This window comes from Sebastes umbrosus, chromosome 8 (genome assembly GCF_015220745.1).
Source record: "Sebastes umbrosus isolate fSebUmb1 chromosome 8, fSebUmb1.pri, whole genome shotgun sequence".
In the NCBI taxonomy this organism is placed as follows: domain Eukaryota; kingdom Metazoa; phylum Chordata; class Actinopteri; order Perciformes; family Sebastidae; genus Sebastes; species Sebastes umbrosus.
In genome coordinates this window covers 19,771,947-19,790,747 of record NC_051276.1, presented here as the reverse complement: position 1 = coordinate 19,790,747, position 18,801 = coordinate 19,771,947, and the positions used below count along the sequence as shown (strand labels likewise).

The 18,801-nt window shown below is 42.2% G+C and overlaps 1 protein-coding gene across 5 annotated transcripts in view; it reads left to right on the top strand.

The window, feature by feature from the left end:
- Positions 1–18,801, top strand: part of rtkn (rhotekin) — a 59,204-nt gene that overhangs the window by 26,247 nt on the left and 14,156 nt on the right. The window contains exon 1 of one of the 5 annotated variants that reach the window (XM_037777789.1): positions 5,458–5,892. The exons of the other annotated variants lie outside the window; for them this stretch is intronic. Coding sequence (XP_037633717.1) covers positions 5,869–5,892 — 24 coding nt within the window. The 5' untranslated portion in view covers positions 5,458–5,868. Of the gene's footprint in view, positions 1–5,457; positions 5,893–18,801 lie in introns of those variants that run through there. 5 annotated transcript variants of the gene reach the window in all.

Genomic DNA, 18,801 nt, shown 5'->3' with positions numbered 1-18,801 from the left:
TATATAGCTGTGAATATGATCACTGTTTGTTTAACTTGCATAATACTGAGGTATGAGTTGCAACAGCTATGCATCGCTGATGACTGAAGTGTCTCATGATGTGTGTTAGGTTTCTCATGTTGCAGACGCTGATACTGTTGTAGTAGTGATAATGATGAAATATACAGTTTTTGTAGTATAGATTTACAGGCTGGTTAAACTCTGCAGTCTAAACTATACGCTGCCACTGCTATGAGACATGAATGAACACTGGGGCTGCAACTAACAATTATTTTCATTGTAGTTGATTATTTTCTCAATTAATTGATTAGCTGTTTGGTGAAAAATGTCAATCAGTGTTTCCCAAAGCCCAAGATAATGTCCTAAAATGTCTTGTTTTGTCCACAACTCAAAGATATTCAGTTTACTATCATAAAGAAGTAAAGAAACCAGAAAATATTCACATTTAAGAAGCTTAAATCAGAGAATTTAGACTTTTTTTTCTTAAAAAAATGACTTAAACCGATGAATCGATTATCAAAATAGTTGCTGTTTGATGTAATAGTTTACAACTAATCAATTGTTGCAGCTCTAATGTAAATTACCTCTGGTGTGATACAACGATGTCATGGTGTCAGGCTCTAGTCTACTCCCAGCATACTTGAGGTCTATGACCTGTTCTACAGCCCCTCAGGCTGCCTGACACTGGGAGGAAAGCGTGTCTCTGCATGCTTCTTGGTCTTTGCATGAGACAATATGGACACAGTTTCTTCGACTCAAGGCACAGTTTAGCAATGACAGTAAAGGAAAGGGGTGACTGATCCTGATTCAGTGTCTGTAGATGTTGCCATGTCCTCTTATGGCCAATAGGGGGCGGATGGGCTGCCCAAGTTGAATAAATAATGATCTCCTTCCATGTCACATTTAAAAACCAGGGATTCTGTTGTAACACGACTGATGAAAGGTAGAAAATAAGAGAGCCAATAAATAATGTTGGATGCATACTGTAATATTAATGGCCGCACATTTAATAAAACATATTATTTATTAAAATACTGGGCACCCCAAACGGATTTAATATTCAATTCCCATACAATTCAGATGCCAATTCTTGAAATACACATTGTTAAAACAGCTATTTTTAGTTTGGTAATTTAAAGTTGTGTACAGTATTCCACATGTACAGCACTATTTTGCTGAATCACTGCAATGATTGTCAATAGTGTGCCACCATAAAAGAAATAGCAGTCAAAAAAATATGGTGGCAACAGGAAGAGAAAACTATCACACTCTTGTATTTTCACTCTTACTCCCACCACCTTGCAATAAAGCAATTGAAGCTTATCCATTTGCTCCAGTGCTTCCTTTGGGTCAGTTTATGTGAAATTGCCCAGACAGACCTTTTATTCAAACAAAGAGCTGTGAAAAATGTCAGTAAAATATGTGAAAGAGAAACACAGTCCCGTCCCTCAACAAACCCGCCGTCAACAAAAGGCAGCAGATTAAAATCTGCACAAACCCGAGGTGTGAATTTTGCTAAGCTTATTTTCTGTGAAGTTACTCCTCCGGGCCGTGATGGGAATTAAGATTTCGTTCTCATTCAAGCTTGTGAAAAGATTACAAATTGAACAGAAAATGGTTTAGAAAGAAGATCTGTAATTTGACACATGGCTACAACCGGCTCTTCTATCTACAGAAGGGATCTTGAGGATGTACAGTATAGCAGCAGAGAGGAAGCAGGGAAACGCTTGTTTGGGAAAAACACTGTCAGTGAGTCAATAGGAAGTGCTCGAGTCTCAGAGGGAGGAGGGTGAATAGGTCAGTCTGGCTGAAGGAATGTCTTCTCATCCTGTCAAATGCTGTGTAATGACACTGGGAATGATGGAAATCATTCATTCAGCTGGTCCCACTGAGTCATTCAGCATGGGGGAAACTGAAACTGCTTGTGTCTTATCTTATGTCCAGATTCTTTGATGTTTGGTCAGTACTACATTCCTATTTAAGCGATGACAGCATAGTTTAAGCCACCACTGTTTAGTCTGTGTGCATGCTGGCATTGGTGTTGTCACTCCATCGTGATGTTCCCTGAACCATCCAGTGAACTGTGAGTGTAAATTCGTCTCCGCCAGCAGCACTTCTCTAACTGGCTCTCTGGCGCAGCTACTTGCTGGTGAAACCTTAATCTGATTAACTGCGGGATATTTACAGCTCTAAGTCCTGAGTTATCGAGGCTCATCTTGTTTTTGTTGCACACGTTTACTCGCACGGAGAGATGAGCAGAGCAAGAGAGAGAGAGAGAGAGAGTTGAAGGCAGATTTTACTTTAACGTTCTTGTTGGATGCCATAACAAAGCAGTCCTCTGTTGTCCTCAGCTAGAGGTAAAGAGCTGTATTCACCCAGCCAGATGCACAGATGTATTATTGCACCATTGAGATGGACTTTGTTGCTCGGTTGCCATTATAGCCAAGGCTGCCCACAGAGAGACTGACTCTCTCCTCCTCCTCCATCCTGATCCTCCTACATGTCATCTGCTGCATCTCTGGACTGTGTGTCTCATTCCACTGCTCAACCCACAAACAACAAAACAAGCCTTGTGGTTTTTTTGTCTCTCTTTGTATCCATTTTGTTCTGCTGATATTTAGGAAAAACGTTAAAACAATATGAAGATGTTTGGTGCTTTACAGTTGTTGCCTGCAGAGGTATATTTTCATAACGTTCCCCTTGTGTTTGCAAAAGATGTCCCGAAACACTTCCAATTATTTGTTTTCTACTTCCAGTGTGGATTTCCTGGAGACAAACTCTCAGTCAGCTGATTCACCCTAACGCTGCTTTATTCCCCACACTTCATTCTAGCCGGACTCATCTATGTTTTTCCGTTTCCACCTGCCCCCACAAATCACTCTCATACATCACCGGTCGACAAGGCGATGCACTCCGCTGCACAGCGACTTCCCACAGCGCACACACATGGGCCAGGCAATAAGCAGAGGCAGGCACAGAAAGAGAAAGGGCAAAGGGAGACGGATGAAGATTTGTATTTGTTCCCTGGAATGATGAGTTGTTCTTGTCAGTAGAATTACATATAAATGTACCAACTGTAGGCTGCTGGCCAATATTATTTGAGCATGTTTTAATAGTGGAACTATATTTTTTTTGTATTTAGACTAGGTTTTAGTCTAATTCAACCAGCAAATCATTACAACTTACACGTTACTAGTAAAAATTAAAATGCGATGACACTATAGTGACCATATTTTACTTATTGCATCAATAGAGGGTTTATAGTCCTATACATATACAGTATCTCCTTTATGGCAGTGGTTTTCAACCAGGGGTCGGTGGACCCCCAGGGGTCCTAGAGGGAGTTCCAGGGGGTCCAAATGGGGAATAGTTTATTTTTACTATTTAGTGAGCCCAATGCGAGTAGGAGTTATAAGAGTAACTATTCTGATCATAGGTTTATTTCATAATAACCTTTCAGCATATTGTAATTCAAGTGTTCTGAGAGATAACTAGACTTCTGCACCTCCTCATGGCTCTGTTTTCAGGCTTTAAAAAATCTATCCCGTGACGGGAGACTTTGGCCAATCACAGGTCATTTGAGAGAAAGTATTCCTATTGGCTGTGCTCTGGCTGGTGGGAGGGGCTTGGTATTTCCTCACCTGATCTCAACATGGCTGCCGCGTCACAAACTTTCTCATTTTACAGCCAAGCAGTACACTACAAAATGTGCCTAAAAACATTTGAGGCGAGAAATAGGCATTACAGTAACAGAATATTGATTCATATTTGATCAGCGCTGCCTAGTTTGACCGTTTGATTGGAGTTTGCGAGTGATTGACAGCTGCTCAGAGACGGCAGGCTCCAGCTCGGCTCTGATTGGTTGTTTTCCTCCGGTCTGTGAAATCTTGCAGACGCCATTAGGAGCACTGGAGGCACATGATTTTTTTTTCAGATTACCTGTCTCATGAACTACTGTCAGGATATAGTGACCGTTTTATAAAAACAACCAATCATATTTGCTCCAATTCTACCCACTGCAGCTTTAACAATACAGATATCTCACCTGAAGTAGTGGCATTATTTGCCTCTGTATCTGAACTACATGGAGGTTTTGCTATCTTGTGTATCTAATTGTATCATGCAATTATTAAAATTACTAGAAAAAAAACTCTGCCTCCTCAAGACAAATGCAGATATAATATATTTTTTTTCTAAACTTGCAGCTGCTTTTTTGAATCATAGAAGCAAGCAACGGTGTGTGGGAAAAGTGGGGTGTTTTGCTTGTAGGCAACACAAACAGCATATTGTGACCAGTGCCTTGTGAAGAAAAAAAAGAAGTTGAGTCATAATTTAAAAAAAGAAAACCGTCTTTTTTCCACTGTGGGCGGAGTAGGCACAGAGCGACCACAGTGGATTTTTACTGACACACTTGCAACCCACTTCAAACTACAGTATGGCCAAACTAAGGGATGCCAAATCCTTTTTATGTCACAGTTTCTCTCCCAAATAGCTTTTAGACCATCATGCACTGTGAGAAGGCAGAGGAACCCTGGAGCCCCATAATAAACACTAATATGTCTTTGGACTGACAAGAAAAACCCCTGAGAAAATATATATAGGCTATAATCTCATTTGGTTTGGTGAACGACAGTGTGGACGACACTTAATAAAATTGCTGCCAGCTGCACCCCTGGGATCCTCCTCAAGGACCCCTGGAGGACCCTGGACACATGCAGCTCTGAGAGCCGCTGCCATTTATATATTCATATTTATTTTTAAGTCATAAATCTCTTAAATGTTGGCTAAACTGTAACAAAAAAAGATGGGGGATTTCTTTAGAGAGGGAAGTCTTACATAAGGATGGTGAATAACTCTAAATTCAGTGTAATGTGGATTTATGTTGAAAAAATAATCATCCTTCCTGATAGCATCCCATAAAATGTCCATTATGAAGCTCAAAATTCATATTTTCAAATCAGTTACACAGACAACCTTAAAACCTCTGGTGAATAGACCCAAACACTCAAATGTTTATTTTCATTAAAATATTTTAAAAAGTCATTAGAGCTTATAAACTTGGCAATTTATGAATTTAGCACATTTAGGGGGTATATTATGGTAACAACTAAATTATGTATCAAAAAAGAAAACTGATTTCTTCACTTTTTGGTTGACATGAAATACACCCTTAATTATGGAATGACTCATAAAGAAAAATATATATAGGCTACAATCTCATTTAGTTTGGTGAACGACAGTGTGGACGACACTTAATAAAATTGCTGCCAGCAGCACCCCTGGGATCCTCCTCAAGGACCCATGGAGGACCCTGGACACTTGCATCTCTGAGAGCCATAAATGACAGCTCGCTCTCTGCTGCGCGCAGATTAGGAACACACACACACACACACGCGCACCCGCCTCCTCTGAAACAGCTTTCGGTTGGTCCATCAGTCGGTCACTCTTTATCCTCCTCCTGTGCTGCTGCCGGTGTTGTGTTTGTGTGTGTGTGTGTGAATCCAGACTGGAGCTCTCTCTGGAGCTACCAGGACGACGACGACAATGATGAAGATGATGATGAAGACACCACAGAAAGAGGTTGAAACACATGACCGCTGCTGTTCCCACATTGCCAGGAGGAGGAGTGGGGTTTGGGTTTTTTTCTGCTGCGGATCCGTATAACAACTTCTTCTAAAGGTTCATAAACGGAGGCGGTTTTTCGGTGGATTTTTTCACTGGGTATTTCTTTCATTTATCCTGTAAATGGAGCTGCTCCAAAGGGGAAATCTGAGTTAAGGCATTAGTGCGTATAACGGACCTTTTGGTGCTGCGTAAAGCTGCCAGTTTTGGAGAGTTGGAGAAGCGCCTCTTTTGGATCATCATAGGATGAACAACTCAAAGAATCAAATGGTAAGATTTGTTGTTTTTTGTTTGTTGGAAAAGATTCAGAGGACTTTTATATGAAATGGAAAATGACAGTCAGTTGTATAGCCTCTAAGACACGTCACAATTCTCGAGGTTAATTCGTCACCGTCAGATCACGCAGCTCTAGAGGCTACCTATGATCCTTTTGAGACATCTCATTGGATCCACTATTGATTGTTGCAAGTCTATACCAAGATAATGTGCTGTTTTTAGCTTGTTTGGAGAGACGTCACTATTGAAAACCTCGACATTTCAAAGTTGTTTATTTCTCAAGTCTGCATTCCTGATTGGACCTAATCAATACACGATGTGAATCAATAAATAACTTCTGATTAATTCGATTCATGTTTAAATCAAGTAGTTGATTTTATTTATTAATATTCCAACTTTTAGAGTTGGTTCTCACTGCTCTTTACTGCCTCCATGTTTTTTCATAAGTAAGATTTAGGGAATAGATGAACCAGTTAAATTGTTTAATTGGTGTATAATATGTATGCCGAATTAAAGAGTATTACCTATTGATTTGTGAAATCTGCTATGTCATGTTATACAAGTTATGATTTCTGCTTATAATCACGATTTGTTTTTAAAATGCAAGTTTTTTTAAGGGAGTCTGGTTATGCAATATGCTATCCTAAAATGTGCCAGTTGTCTATGAGTAGTAGGTCTACCTTTTTACATCAGGGGATGGTTAAATTAATTACATATCCTGTGGGGACAAAGACCCATTTCAATTATAATAGCAGCTATTGATTTTGTTCCTTTTGTTTGTCACCTTAAATAACTCACTCTCTATGTCTCTCTCTTTCTGTGCCAATGGGTCGCTGGAGATGACATTAGTAGGGTGATAGTAACCCTCAATTTCATCTTGTCTGACTGCACTGTGTCATACCACCCAGCTTCTCAGAGTTGGAACAATGTGACAACTGTGGGATATTATTGCAGTAATGACTTACATCTCCCAGTCATCACCCTTTCCCCTCTCTTGTGAATAAATCTTTCCTAAACGCCTTGAATTGGCAGCACAAAAATAGCCACACTTAAAGTGAACACTGGGAGCAGAAAAGGTTTACATGCGAGAATATTATGCTTTTCATTGCTTTATTTCCCACAGCAATAAAATAATAAAATTCCATGGTTTTCACATAAAGCTGTTTGGCTCAGAGGATGCCAGTCCACACAGCAAGAGACATGTCTGCTATGCATTCATATATATACTATTTCAAGAAGCTTTCCACTTCAAAACATGCACGCGGAACCACAGAAAAGAGCTGAAAAGAAAGGATGACGCCCAAAAAATGTTTTGCCTCAACATGCTGAACATGCATGTGGCCAGATGTTCTGAGTGTGTGTGTGACAGGCAGTCAGTTTGGGTAGTTTGAGCACATTTTATCCGACAAACCAGTGGCTCTGACCACTTCCTATAATCAACTTTTCTATCACCACTGAAACTCAATCCACGCACAGATTAACCAAACGACTGGCTGCATCTCTGTCTGTTGATTGCCTTCACTTTACTTAATGACGGCCTGCTTCCTGATGTGAAGTTTCAGTCTCGTGTTGATTTGAAAAGGTCACCTGCATCAACATCAGTCAGAGATTGAACGAGCGAGACAGATGTGATCTTTCCATTCCTGGAATACAGCCTTCTCTGTGTGTGTGTCTATCTCTGTGTGTGCTTTGCATAGAGAGCTCAAAGCGTGTGGTGTGTGTTGTCCCTACTACTGTTACAACCACAGCCATCTCTGATCATTAGTAGTGAAAAGGTTACCGATGTGCCAGAGCTCCTCCTCGGTGTGACTACACTGCATCCTCCATATACAGGCTTCCTGACGCATCTTTATGCAACATTCGCCGTATTCATCACATGCTGCAGTTAGTCTTTGTTTTCTGTTAAATGCGTTTCTGCTTTTCATTGCGTTTGCAATTTATACAAGGTGGTGGTGGGGCGGAGAGAAAAGTCAGCATCCTGTGTCAGTTAACTCGCTATGGAAGCCTTCGGCCCACATCTAACAATCAATAACCACTTACTGCAGAGAAGCTCTCTGCAGTCAAGTCTCTGTCCGTCCACACAGCTCTCTGTCTCTCTCGTCTTTCTCTATCTGGATAGGTATCTCGAGTGTCTCCTCTGCTTGTATCTGTCTGTCTTTTCCCTCCCCAGCCTTCATTCACCTCTGCAGTCACGTGTGTTTTCTCTCTCTCTGCCCCTGCTCCTTGCTGCTGCAGTAGAGGTCATTCTGTTTGATATTGTCCACTGCTTTTTCCCACGAGGCAGCTGCCGCTGGGACTGAGATAGGTAGGACTCCCTCATCCTGAGAAACACGGGGGAATTGGAACTATTACTCTATGCACTGTACAACATGACAGCAGCTGTGCTGGAGGAGGAGGAGGAGGTGAAGGTGGAGGAGGAGGAGGAGGAGGAGGAGGAGGAGGAGCAGGAGCAGGAGGAGGAGGAGTGTATTGGACTTTGTTTTGTGTGTCTCCTTGAGCCAGTTGTCTTCGGACTAGTGTGAAAAATGAGCCACTTAACACCTTGCTCCGCCACAATATTGCCTCACAGCCCACCCAATTATAGATCTTTTAACTCGCACTTATTCATACAAGCTCTTACTCTCTCTCTCTGGGGGTTTCTTACTTTTTCACCGCAGAGTCTCTTGCCAGCTTTAGTCCTCCTCTCCTGCTCTCGGTTTTCAGCTTCATGACTCAAATACACACTAAACAACCCGCCCCGACATGCCATGGCAGAGCTCCCTCGGTAATGTTCTGTCCTATTTCTCCTTTTAGACGCAATGTTGTGGCAGGCAGAGTGGCAGAGTTTCTCGATGGGTTTGTCCTGGCATGAGTGCCTCAAAACCGAAAGAAAAGAGAGGACAGATAGAGTTGATGCAGGAGGACGTATCCGTGTAATCATACATGGGACAGCGTGTATGCTTATGCAGCAGCAGATTGACAGTGTGGTATCGTGATGCTGATTCAGTGGATGAGAAAAGGAGTGATGGACAGGCAGATAAACAGACAGACAGACAATTAGAGAGGAGTGACGACCTGACGATGCAGAAGAAGATCGTGAAGGGATTGATGGTCATGGAGGAGCGCTCTCAGTGCCGCAGACAGATAATCAGACAAGCAGCTAATGCAGAGCTGCTGGCAGCGGATCGCAATCAGGCCGGTCCACGTCTATCTGTCATGTCTATCCGAGGAGACAGATGCTGAGCTGTCAGTCATTTATACTGCGCTGTTCGACAGGCCGTCTAATACCTGCTACCTGTTGTGTGTGTGTGCAAGTTAACCTTCATTTTACACAGCATCCATCCGCACTTGTTTGTTTAACGGAATTGCTCTTGTGTTGCTGATATGAGCGAAGCCACAAAGTGTCTGCCCAGACACACACACACACACACACACACACACTCACTAGATCTGTGGAAATCTAACATAATGGATAATCCATCTAGACATCCCTCTATCCTGCTCCCATGGGCCCTCAGATGAAAAGCTGGCATTGTCGTATAGAATCGATAATAATAATATGAAAGACACAGCTTTACACTCCCTCACACACACACGTCATTCCTTGCACACATCATGCTGCTCACATGACACCTCGCTGTGGGTTTGGGGTTAGATGTTACAGAGGGGATTGTGTGTGAAGCACGTGTGTGACAGAGGACACTAAATTGCTCCTGGATTTTGCTTAGCAAGAGAATGTGAAAGAGGTGCGGTGTGCACAGTCAATGCTTGACTCCCAAATGGCCTGCTGCTGTTGACAATGAAACATATTTACTTGTGTTTATTTATCTCTGTGTGTGCATGTGTTGACTGACTGAAGTAGAGCCTCCATAAATACCACCACACCGAGCAGTCAGTGACATTTGTTCCACACTGGAAAAACTTGACTGTCATGACCCAACTCTGATATTTTTAGACCGACTTGGCCAATAGCCAAAATTCTGAAACCATCTTCTTCCTTAAGGTGCTAAATTTAATATCCAGAGCATTAATATGACATCAAACAACTATTTGATATGTAAAGATATAGTGGAGTAATGTCTACCTGAGCAGAGAATGAAGTTGCTCTCTTGTAATCTGAGTTTCTCCATGCTTTGTTGACATCGCTAGGCCTGCTGTGCATGCTTTTAGTGCATGTTCTAAAACAGTGGTTACAGCTGATAACGCCGATAACTTTCGCCTTTGTTTGCACTATTTAGCATTGTTAGCACCGTTAGCTGCGGCTCACTGTCGCCATGTTGAGAGCCGTTGAGAGGTAATAGAAATGCTTACAATCTCGCATTTAGCATCTTTAAATTAGAATTTCAGAGACAATAATAGTTACTCTTTGCCCTACTTTTTTCTGGGTTGAAAAACTGTTTGAAACAGCATCTGAACCTACATAGGGCGGTGAATCTCTCTCCATTCAAACCCAGGCCCATGAACATAATTTAAGTGATTAATATAAACTATAGTACAAAGACAATTTAGATTTCATTGCAGCTTTTACACACTGCTGTACTCATGGATGAACTGCCATCACTATTGCTCCCAGACTGCTAAAATGAATGTCCAATAAGTCCAGCATTTAATGAAAGGCTGTTATTGGTCCAATTCATCAGTTCCACCTTGATTAAAACATACTTCAATATCGACGTTGTGAGTGGCATGAATGTGTGTTATATGCACGGTTTATCCAGCCTGTGTAGATGAATGCTTCGTACGAATTCTCTCACGGCACAGACAGAAGCAGGAAAGACAAATGGGGTTCACTATAAGACCATGTGAGACCCAGACCGGCTCCGTTCATGTCGGCCTGCTTCTGGTGCATTTACATGTCAGCAGATAGAAGCTGTGCATTGTTCTGTCGTAGCTGAATAAATATGTTGAACTAGTGCCTGTTTGTGCAGCATCGGTGTGTAGATAAGTGGTGTGTAGAAGTTTTACGCTCGTTTGTGTGTGTAAATGTGGATCCCCAATCTGTTCAAGCTGTTCTGGAGGGCAGAGATAAGAACCATGCACACACACATACACACACTTTCTGCAATTAATTATATTCCCTCTCTTGTTCTTTTTCGCTTCTCAATCTCACTTGCCCTTGCAGCCTCGCTTTCCCCAACTCATTTTCTCGCTGTTTCTCACTGAACTGTCTCACATCCTTGTACGCACAACACACGAACAGAGACTCCAAGGGGTTAATGCGAACCATTAGTAACCAGAGCAGGCTGTAAGTGCTGTAAAGTGCCAGAAGTGACAGATTCAGGAACTGTGGGTGGATCTCACCTTACATGTGTTCCCCATGACATTAATATGACTGTCGTGAATCAAGGCTGTGAAACAAATACTACTTTTATTATCCCGTGATAGAAATATTCTTAATTCATGGCAGCCATTAATAAATGGCATAAAGGCTGTAAAGCTGTCCTTCACAACAAAAGGAATGTGCTGGCTTTCATGTCAGATCCAGTTTTAAGATTATGTTAGATGTTTATTTCTTCAGGAGACCTTAAATGTTGTTTCTGACCAAGCGATGGTAGGAATACTTTAATTTCTGAAATCATGAAATCATTTTGAAATAAGTGGCTCTCATCAGCTCATAAACTAGAATCCCCTCCACACACACCCTCAAGCCATGCATCATCTGTCCCTTTCTTGGTCATTTCTGTCCTGAGGGCAGAGGGCTGAGGGTCAGCTCAGTCATATCCTGCTTTGCTTTAACTCAGCTCAGAAATCCTGCAGCTTCATGAATATTATAATGAACCGCATTCTCTCGCTCGTCGATAGTGATTCAAGGACACACATACATGCAGGGATACACACACACACACACACATACAGCTTCACCATAGAGTATCTGCTGCCTTGGCATTGTGTGTCTTTGCCTCTCTGTCTCGTACACCTCCATGACGGACAAAAGCCCCACCTCGACTCCCCTCCAACGGATCTCACGTGGGGGCAGCACATGTGATTTATATATACACATGTGGCCGTATAGTCTAAATAAGGTAACAGTGATGAATAATAGAGAGTGTTAAAAGCAGCTTCAAACACAGAGCTCTTGGCTAGAAGTGGGACTCAGCGAGAGCACACCGAATATCAGAGAGAGACAGTCAGAGAATAAATTGCTATAATGCAATATCCCCGTATTGATTAAGACAATAAAAGCTGTAAACAACATTGTCTGATTGCTTTTACCTCTATTAGGCCCAAGCTGTAATAAACATAATTGAACTGTGGAGAGAGTAGTGGATACACACAGTATAAATATTGAGTATGATCCATCTGTGCACTTACCAGGTATAAATACCTTCCTAATGATGCTGTCAGTCAACAAAATATTGGCACGACATGCTGGATACATCTATATGGGAAATATGATGAGTTTTCCATTCAAACTAAGATTCTCAGATAGTTATTAAATGCCCAAACTTAAATGCCAAAACAAATAAAAAGAAAAAAACGCTTAAATCTCTTCCTCCTCAAGTCAACTTTAAAGGTTATATTGATGACATTTTTATGTAGATTTATATTTCTTTTTTTTTTTAAATAATACATCCACAGAGCTTTTAGAAAGGTGCCTAATAAAAGTATGGCTTTTCCTCAAAAAAGATATTACTGTGAATTAATCATTTAAAAATTTTGACAGGTCCAAAATGAATGTTTTGTTTATATCTCTGGAAGATATCTGATGTTTGGTTCCCACTTCTAACAAGGCTTGTGATCATGTTGCTAGTTAACGGGGACAAAATGGAAAAAAGACTGAAGTTGTCTCTATCAGGCTGTCCAAAGTTATCAAGTGTACCTTTAATGGCAGCAAACAACAAAACCACATGATTAGCACTGCAGAGGGGCTGGATGTGTAAGATTGTTAGTTCAAAGTTTTATCATCATAGCAATCACATGTTAGGATTTTATAAAAGCTCTGTTTAGCCCATCCGCACTACACTGCAACACAAGTGTTTTAAGCATTTAAAGAGCTCTTTGGGAGTGTGAATAGAAGGATAAAACTGAGAAGAATGATGCACTTTCAGGTTTATCCGCATTAATATGGTCTTAACCCCACATGCTTTGCACTTATCTAAACCCCTACCATGTGTGTCTGACAGTAGAAGTAAAAGACAACAGGGAGGACATTTTGGCAGGCTTAAATGCTAGTTAGGCCGGCTGAGCTAATTAGCCCCGATTTCCTTATCCTGATTCAGACAAGGAGGAAAGCCTCGGATTACTGAGACGAGCATTTTGTGTGTGTGCCGCTGAAATTGTGTCAGGCTGTTTGAAACCAGTAGGAGGGGGGTTGGGTTATACGCCTATTTGCAAAAGTCAACTAATGAGAGCTTTACAAAATGTGTTACAGTGTGTTGCGCAGCAAGTGTTAGGATGGGCTTGTGGTAGTGAGATAACTAGCCGCCCCTCACCCTCCCATTGAGGATGAAAGGGGGCTTAATGGTACGGGACCCAGCAGGGATGCTACTCTCTATTGGGAGCCTGTGTCACTCGTGACCTCTTGACCTCTAGACCCTCCTTTTGTCCCTTTAGCTGTTCTTCATCTGCCATTTGTCGGAGCCTGTTTTGTCAAAATGCAGTGTTTGTTCTGTAGATGTTGACTCTGTTTTTTCTTTGTTTGCACCGTGAGAATTGTTGACAACAGTATGCCCCGAATTGATTTGACATTTTCGCCAAGCAATATGGTACTGTATACTTCCTTGCAAGTTGCACTGGGAAAACTGGAAGCGAAAATACACAGCCAGTCATGTGATGCTGTTGGCCAGTCACAGGCAAAGATGTGAACAATACTGCAAACATTTGGGCTGGCTGGTCTGGATGCACTGCGGAGGTTGAATCCGCCCCCACGTTTCCCCAAGGTGTGAGGTAGCATGTCATTCTGAGAGCTGTCAGTCACCATGACACTTGCACACACACTGAGGTTCTTTTTATTATTATTTTTAAAGAGAAAGTGTTGTACCACATACTCCACCCAGCCCCTTCACAGCCATATCAGCGTAAGTGATAAGCAACACAGCCAACTTGCGTTCACAGACTAACACCTCTCTTCAAACAGTAATTTGAAGTGTTAGAGAAAGAACTGGCTGTAAAACGACATGTGAAAAATTCCAGCACAGAGTAGATTACAATGTCACATCGGGGCCTTTTTTGCTTCATGTGTATCTTTTAATGTGATTAAATCCTCCTTTACTCTATCTCCCCACTTAGGGATGCACTTGCAGAGTGCTCTCTCGCTCTCATTGAGAGTGATCACAGCAGTCTTTGATCAGAAGCTTAGACGGACCTGCTTCTTACCCGTTCCTTTCCTAAACCCTCCTCCCCGCTCTCTGTATGGGCCTCTGGCTTACAGGAAAAGCTGGCTAATCAGTTAATAATACAGTATCAACTCGTATAATAGTCAGTGGCTATGTTCCAGGCCTGCAGTGCACAACACTGACTGCCAGTAAAGTTCACTGACGAGGTTACAGTATTGCAGTGTATGCGTGTGTGTTTCTTAATTCATTAATTGCCTCTCTCAGCACCCAGACAGTCCAGTCCGCCAATTACTCTCATTAGGGTCTCTGCATTTACCGTTTGATTGGAAAAGGAAGCTGCTTGGCGACAACTCTCGTCCCTTCTCTGCTGTGTCCTTTCTCATCAGAAGCTGTGGATCGTCTTTCTTCACTTTAGAGCTGTGAAACATACAAAACTATGCCAGAACTGCTCGAGAATACATCATCACCATCACACAATTCAAACTGTCCTCAACCGAACGATGAGTTGATGTAATCGTCAGATCTGTCTGTTTCTGTTTCTCCACAAATAATCACACAAAAACACCTCTTTAAATCTTGCGTTTACCAGAGATGTGCTCGTAAGTTTCTTGGAAATAAGTCATTTAGTATGAAAAGGCTTGAAAAATGACTAATCAACTAAAGACAACCGATTATTTGACTAATCGACAAAGAGGGGCCAGCCCTTATTCAAACGTACTGCTTTTTTCCAGCCTTTTATGGTCTGTTTGGATCCTTGAAGAATATAATGTTTTGTTGAGCTTCTTTTAGATTCAACTCTACAAGTCAGAGAGGATTTACAATCCAGTTTATTATGTCTGAATATAGCATTACTGTATTTTGAACACAGCCCAGTTTGTTTCCCCCTGGTCCTCTTTTAGAGGTGAGATGGAAGAGGAACAGGAGGGGGTTCCTGCTGCTGTTATTAGTGTTTTGGTGCTGTTGTTGCTCATAATAAACTACCCTGCAGGTTGAATGTATAGTTCTTTTCCCCCAGCCCACAGTTATTTATGAGTCTGCTCTGGAACCTGTACGCAGCGTGTCATAAATCTATACTCTCCAGGCCTGTTAGCTTTACGCTGAGAGACCACACACAGTCGTACAGTAGATATACTAACACACACTTCCTGTTATTATCACCTATACATTGCCTTCCAGTGATTCTGCAGTTTGGTTTGCCTGCCCGCTGCTCCTCCCAGCTCCCACTCTGCTACTATATGATAATGCGGACCCGGTGTATTAGGCTGAGTGTGCACCGTAAGAGCCATGACGCTTTAGTGGTGCCTATAAATTGCTGAAGTGATCACTGCTTGGCAGACTCTAAGCTTCCTGTGCTCTCTCGTAGCTCCAAACAATTTGTTTTATAGCTTGAAATTCACTCCTCTGTTGCTCTCCTTAAGGGCCAGCAGCCAAAATAAAAATGCACTCGCAAGTACAAAGTGCACACACGGAACAACTATGCGCTGATACATTTGCATGCACTTGTTTGCATACACATGCATCCGTCACATCCACATAAAACATGATTTAGGACGCAGACACATTATTTCTCTCTTTAGCACTTTCTGCTGCGACTCCGCCCCGCGTGTGTGTGCTGGGACCCAGCTGCATTCGAGACACACTGTCTTTGTGTGAGAACAGCTGGCTGCAAAGTCATTTGCTCGCACACACAAGCACATGTGGACGAGCACTCACATAGTTTTCCATGCGAGCAGAGCCGAAACAGTCTCTATTGTCGGCGTATAATTGGACGCATAAGCTGTCTGAAGGGGGGAGAGTTCACAGTGTTCCAGCTATAAGGGCGGGCGGTCCACTGTTGAAACTCTCCAACAATCGCCTCAATAATGACATCAGCATGTTGGCACCTAGACCGGGGCACGCAGGCGCATGATGCCATATGAGAGAGAGGGCCGTGGGAGTGTTAAGTGTGACCTGGCACTGAACAGACCTGGACTGCTTTGTAGCCAGCCGTGCTGTCGTAAAATGCAAACACTCCACCCAGTTACTGTTTCTCTCCCCCCGTTCCTCCCTCCCTCCTCTCTGTCTTCCATGACCAGTACCAAACCAGTTCCCTTCACTGTTGTTGTGCCCAGGCTTCCCAGCAGCAGCTGGAGTCTGAGACACTGTAGGGACGTTGTTTGGTGAATTGGATCATTGTTTCTGAGTGGTTTAGACTTGGTTTGGGATGTTGTCTGTTTTCTGTCTCCAGACGATGTGTTCTGTAAATAGACAAATGTGTACACACTGCGCTTAAAGTGTGCTTTGTTATGTGTCTGTGGGAATAAGTATGATAGTGGCATATGTCGTGTGTTACTGAAAGTCACATTAGCAATGTGACATCCTCCCCCAACGTCCCATCACAACTCCATTTCATCCATTCACCCTTAATCTTCCCGCTCTCCCTATACTTTACTCGTATCTTCATTCTCACTTTTCATTTTCTCTCACACTCTAACCCTCTCAGCTAATTTGCCATTGATTTTTTTCCCCTCTCTTCATTAATCTCTTACTCTTTCTTGCACTCTCAACCGCTCCCTCCATTCAGCCGTGCTCTGGGTGTGGAAGAGGGGGAAGAGGGTGAGCATGAGGGAAAGCAGCGGAAGAGGGTGGAGAGGAAGGCGAGGCGCATAGTTGTGGCCGGCTAATTGAAAGCCAGCAGTTCGGTCAGTGAAATCCGTATGGGAGTGGTCAGGAATTTCCAATTCTTGGCGATGTTTGTGTATTTGAAATGGAGACGGAGCACATTTGTGTCAATCTTAATGGCTTAATTGATGGATTGCGCATGTTCACGTGACTGTGGGAGCTTGTGTGTTTGTCTGCTTGTCTGTGTGTGAGTGAGCGCTGAGCAAGACTTTCGCCTATTTGTCTGAGTGTATTTTAGTCCTGCTGTTTTTGTTATTCTCCACTGTTGTCCTCTCGCTTTTTTTCTATCAACCTCTTTCACTCTGTCTGTCCAACAAGCTTTTGTATTGAGCCAGTCAGCTGTGGTGTCTTGTCTGCTCTAAAAGAAAACAACTTCAGAGTCAGTAAAGAAGAAAAGGTGTCACAGCACGGTTTTATAGTGGTTGGAGAAACCAGCCTTTAACTGGATGCATAATCCCTACAAATGCAGAAGGACAATTTCTCTATTCGTATCGACATTGATGTTAAATGTCTGTTGTGTATGTGCAACACGTTATTGTGCACAGCAGGCTAATGTGCTCACAATGATAAGGCTAACATGCTGATGCTTAGTAGGTATATAACGTTTACCATGTTCACTATCTAGGGCTGCACAATTAAACAACATTTTATTGAAATCGCAATATGGCCTACTGCAGGAGGCGCAATAATTGTTGAAAGTTGAAATGTTGTCAAAATACAATTTTAAGATCCACTGGCCTCCACATCATATTCTACAGACTTAAGAAAACATCTTTGTGTAGTACATATCCCCGCAAAAATCACACCACGATCATTTCAATGTTTTTCAATGAAAATTATGTAAAAATGATCATTCCCTTTAATATTGCAAGTCATATTGCAATTGCAATAACAGTCAAAATAATCAATATTAATTATTTTTTCAGAATCGTTCAGCCCCATCACCATCTTAGTTTAGCATGTTATCATACTAACATTTGCTAATTAGCAAACACAAAGGACAGCTGAGGCTGATGGGAATGACATTAGTTTCACAGGTATTCGGTCATAAATCAAATTATTGGACAGATTGAAAATTTGTCTTGATGAAAACAACTCGTCCGTAAGGGGAACATGAATGTCTCTACCAAATTTCATGGTAATCCATCCAATAGATGTCAGTCAGGACCAAAGTGATGAACTGAACCCACCGACCCGACCCACATAACGAACCTACGATCCTTAGAGCCATGGTAAATGGCTCTACTGTAGTGTACTGTGTTGTTTCTTGCAGTGTTTAATACTAATTTGTGTGTTAAACCTAACCCCGTGGACTACTAACCCCATGCTGTAACTGCAGCCGTCTGGTCTGCTCAGTGATCGAGGTCAGAGGTCAAGGGTCAGTGATCTGAACAGCAAAGCCTACTCATACGGAACAACACATCGTAAACAAACCATTACACACCATCTGCGGCGGCGTCAAATCCCCAAACCAGCATGTTTGTGTGTGTGTGTGTTGTTGTGTTGGTGTCACTGAGATCACACAAGTGAGGATCAACACACACAGGCAGACGGGGGACAGAGGGGTGACAGAGGAAGTGACCATCTGGTATCTACTGAGGCGTCAAATTACCTGCTGAAAGGTTACATTGGCCTTATGCATAATAATACTGTGTGCATCATATAGTGATGCCTTCAACATGAAGCAAGTACTATTTACTAGTGCTGTTATTATTGATTATATTCTATTTTCCCTTACATTATCCCTGATTTAGCTCAAAAGCTTCACAAGTACAATAATGGTTTAGAGTAACTGTCGTCTAGCAGTGTGCAGTTTATCTGAATTATGTCATAACTCCCTTTCAAAGTTAATTGCCAGCAAGACACTTTCTGTCTTTAGCCATTAGTGCAACCGTCAAATTTCGGAGTCTTTTTTTTTTCCTCTCAGAAAAAGACACTATCTCTCCCAATTATTTCCACGTCTGCTCATTTACAGAGCTTCATGCTT